At 39.4% G+C, this 3,828-nt stretch overlaps 1 protein-coding gene across 1 annotated transcript; it reads right to left on the bottom strand.

Moving 5' to 3' along the window:
• Positions 1–2,127: 2,127 nt before the first annotated feature.
• On the bottom strand, positions 2,128–2,901 carry LOC129395843 (histone-lysine N-methyltransferase SETMAR-like). The gene has a single exon (XM_055107263.2). The coding sequence runs from the start codon at positions 2,562–2,564 to the stop codon at positions 2,151–2,153; it is 414 nt and encodes a 137-aa protein (XP_054963238.2). The 5' UTR covers positions 2,565–2,901; the 3' UTR covers positions 2,128–2,150.
• Positions 2,902–3,828: the final 927 nt, after the last annotated feature.

Raw genomic sequence — 3,828 nt, 5'->3', positions numbered from 1 at the left:
CAGAAAATGGTGGCTAGGAGTACTGTTGACCTCTCCACAGACTGGAGATAATGATATGGCCAGCAGGATGCACCCATCGGGGTCTACAGGTGCATGAGATTGTAGCAAGAACAGGTCCCCAAGACTGCAATTCATCTTGGGATCCAGCCCCTCCTGTGCAGAAGCAGGATCTGAATGTCTCTGAGGAGGGAAGAGACATGGGCTTCCTGTGTGTATAAGTCAGTCAGGTGCAAGATCAGAGATAAGGGCCTTCAGAAATGGAATTCTGTGCTTACACTGAAATGTGTGTACTTTGGGGAAGACTGAGGCACAGCACAGTGGGACAGAAGAGGTGAAACAGACCACACAGAGCACCTTTGTTGCTACAATGTCGCTTTGATGTTTCTCTGATCTAGCAGCTTCATCTACGGCCATGTTTCCTACACACTTGTTGGGCCTCTGTATGTGCCATTCATACGTCCAGTTGGTATGGATCCTGATAGCCCTCCCTGGGACAGCACAGCCTCCTCAGGGAGGGTGGCAGCAGATGGAAAGGCAACCCTGACTCATAGCGCAGAGCATGAACGAACACATGCAAGACTGAGTTTTACAAAGTTAAGTGGGAAAGACACAAAACTCAGAAAGCAACAAATAAATTTTAAATCTACATAAAAATAACTACACATCAAAAGAAACCCTATAGAGAATGACAAACTAAAAATATTTCTAATACACATGACAAAGTGTTAATTTCAAACTATATAAACAGATGCTACCAGTCAATAAAAATAAATAGGCCAAGAAGGTTTAAAAAAAAAAAGCACTTCAGGAAAAATAAATACAAGTGCTTCTTGGGCATTAAATCCTCTTGAGCCTAATTTACATGAAAAATGCAAACCAAGACTCCACTGTGATATCAAATTTTGCTTATCACGTTGGAAAAGATTTAAAAAGCTCTATAATGCATGTACCAGCTGCTTTCATCCACAAAGACCAGGAAACCCAAATAAACAGTGGATTTCAAAGGCCAGATCATGTTTCTCCTAAGTCGTGACACAACCAGAGGTGGGCAAAGAGGAGTGGATGCAGTATCTCAACCATGGCCTCAAGAACCAAACAGTCTTGTATCTTTCTGCTCCTCCATCCATATGGAGGAATTGTCTTCTTCATGGTAAAAAGACAGCTGTTTCTGCAAGTCCAAGTGCTTCCATGATCCAAGAAGAAAAAAGTAAGACCACATAAAACAATAATGGAAAATTATAACATGAAAACAGAAATTTATTTCATTATTTTAAAGACTACCCCTCTTAGGGATTATCTTTTATTGCTCAGAACAGAGCTGTCACTGAGCTGCAAGAGAGTCTAAGACGTCAAGTATTCCTAGAGGAACATATTGCTGCCCTAAACATAGGCAGGAAGAAAGGGCAATGACAATTGGTAAAAATTAGGTTGGTGCAAAAGTAATTGCAGTTTTGGACCATGAATTTTAAATCATTATAACTAGGCTCCAACACAGCTTTGTTAATCAAAATAGAAACCATTAAAATCAACACATTTTTGCCAACAAGAAATAAGTTTGTCTATTCCTGTAGCATAAAAATCCGTGCTTCTGGATTCAATGAACTCTTGGAAAGCATTTTCTGCATCCCGCTGGTTGTGGAAGCATTTTCCTTGCAAAAAAAGTTGTCCAGATGCTGAAAGAAGTGGTAGTCGGTTGGCGAGAGGTCAGGTGAATATGGCAGATGAGGTAAAGCTTCGTAGCCCAATTCGTTCAGCTTTTGAAGCATTAGTTGTGTGACATGCTGTCGGGTGTTGCATTGATAAGAATTGGGCCCTTTCTGTTGACCAATGCCGGCTGCAGGCATGGTAGTTTTTGTAGTTTTTGATGCATATCATGGATTTGCTGAGCATATTTCTCAGATGTAATGGTTTCTCAGGGATTCAGAAAGCTGAATCAGTAGTGGATCAGACAGGCAGCAGACCACCAAACAGTGACCATGACCTTTTTATGGCGCAAGTTTGGCTTTGGGAAGTACTTTGGAACTTCTTCTTGGTCCAACCATTGAGCTGATCTCCGCTGGTTGTCATATAAAATCCACTTTTTGTTGCACATCACAATCTGATAAAGAAATGGTTTGTTGTTGTTTCGTAGAATAAGAGAAGAAGACACTTCAAAGCGACTTTTTTTTATTTTCTGTCAGCTCGTGAGGCACCCACTTATTTAGCTTTTTCACCTTTCCAATTTGCTTCAAATGCTGCACAACTGCAGAATGGTTGATGTCGAATTCTTTGGCAACTTTTTGTGTAGTTGTAAGCAGATCAGCTTCAATGATTGTTCTCAATTGGTTGTCGTCAACTTCCAATGGCCGGCCACTATGCTCCTCATCTTCAAGGGTCTCGTCTCCCTTGCAGAACTTCCAGAACCACCACGGCACTGTAAGTTGGTTCGTGCAGTGGGCCACAATGCAATGTCCTGGGCCAAATGCATTGTTGATGTTGAGAGTTGTCTCCACTGCCTTATGACCCATTTTGAATTCAACTAAGAATATTGCTGGAATTTGCTTTTTGTCTAACATCATTTCCATAGTGTAAAATAAATATAAAATAGACAGAAACTAATAAGTCATTAGTAAAAAAAAAAAATAAAGTGAGCAATGTGCATTAAAATGGTCTATAATATAACCACATTTATTTAAGAATGTATTCCAATATCAAATGGCAAATTCCAACAATGCAAAAACTGGAATTACGTTTGCACCAAACAGGGCCTTCTAAAAGAAATTCCACTGGGCACAGCGATGGTTGGAGTGATTTTTGTTTCACTGTATTGGACAATCTTTAGTGAGGACAATGTAACAATAAATTCAAAATATTTAAGACACGTTCTTTAACCCAGAATTCTACTTCTAAAGACATATTCAAAAGATATTGTCACTTATGGGCAAACTGATGTCTACAAAATTATATTCATTGCTGTTTAAAATTGTCATGGCAAAGCTTAGAAATATACAAATTATGACAATTTGACACTATTTTCCCAGTATAAAAATAGTAAAGTGATGGCATGTGCAAACGCTGGAAAAGTATAGGGTATAATTGTAACGTTGAAGCTTGATGTGTTTTGATATACAAAGTGTACAAGACACAGCATTAGAGGGAAAAAGCAAGTGTGGAAGAATGTGTAAAACTGGGAAATGGTGGTTTCCAAGAGCAGAGCTGCAGGGCTGGGGAACAGATGGGAGCCTATTACCCTTTCTACCTGTTGTTCCGTCTGCATGATTTAAGATTTTATAATTAAAACAATCACAAAGATCCTAGAAGAGGGCTATAGGCATGTCAATTGTTTCGATATTTCTTAAAGTACAGATATGTTAATGGTACAAATTTTACCTGATCTGTCCAAATGACATTTGTTTATTGAAATTAACCTACCATTTGGCTTTAGTTTTACTTATTCTTGACCTAGTATCCTAATGAGCTCATTTCACCTGTAGCCTGATGAAGTCGTTTTGTCCTCTTCACACCGGCCCCAGGAGGAGGCTACACACCCTACAACCTCTTCATGAGGGTGGAAATGTCCCTGAATTCTCCAATGCATTAATTTTCTATGCCACTGGGTTCAGATCTGGGGCTCCAGACTGTGGCAGGGCCCATCTTCAGAAAATAAGAGGCATTTGTTCCCCAACTTAATGAATGAAATCATGGTTTCTTTACATTTTTCAATATCAAAAAGAAAATATTCAAGTAGATTGTAAACAGAAAAATAAATAAGGGTACTCAGCCTCACTATCAGCTTGGATCCAGTCCAGACACTAAACATAAAGCCTGAAGCTATGATGAAAGCTGGGA

The sequence above is a fragment of the Pan paniscus genome, chromosome 7 (assembly GCF_029289425.2).
Source record: "Pan paniscus chromosome 7, NHGRI_mPanPan1-v2.0_pri, whole genome shotgun sequence".
NCBI lineage: Eukaryota > Metazoa > Chordata > Mammalia > Primates > Hominidae > Pan > Pan paniscus.
Note: the sequence above shows the minus strand (reverse complement) of the source record. Positions and strands in the feature narration are given on the sequence as shown.

What these genes read in the sequence shown, in the direction of transcription:
- LOC129395843 (XM_055107263.2), bottom strand. Translation starts at nt 2,564, where the DNA reads ATGGAAATGATGTTAGACAAAAAGCAAATTCCAGCAATATTCTTAGTT.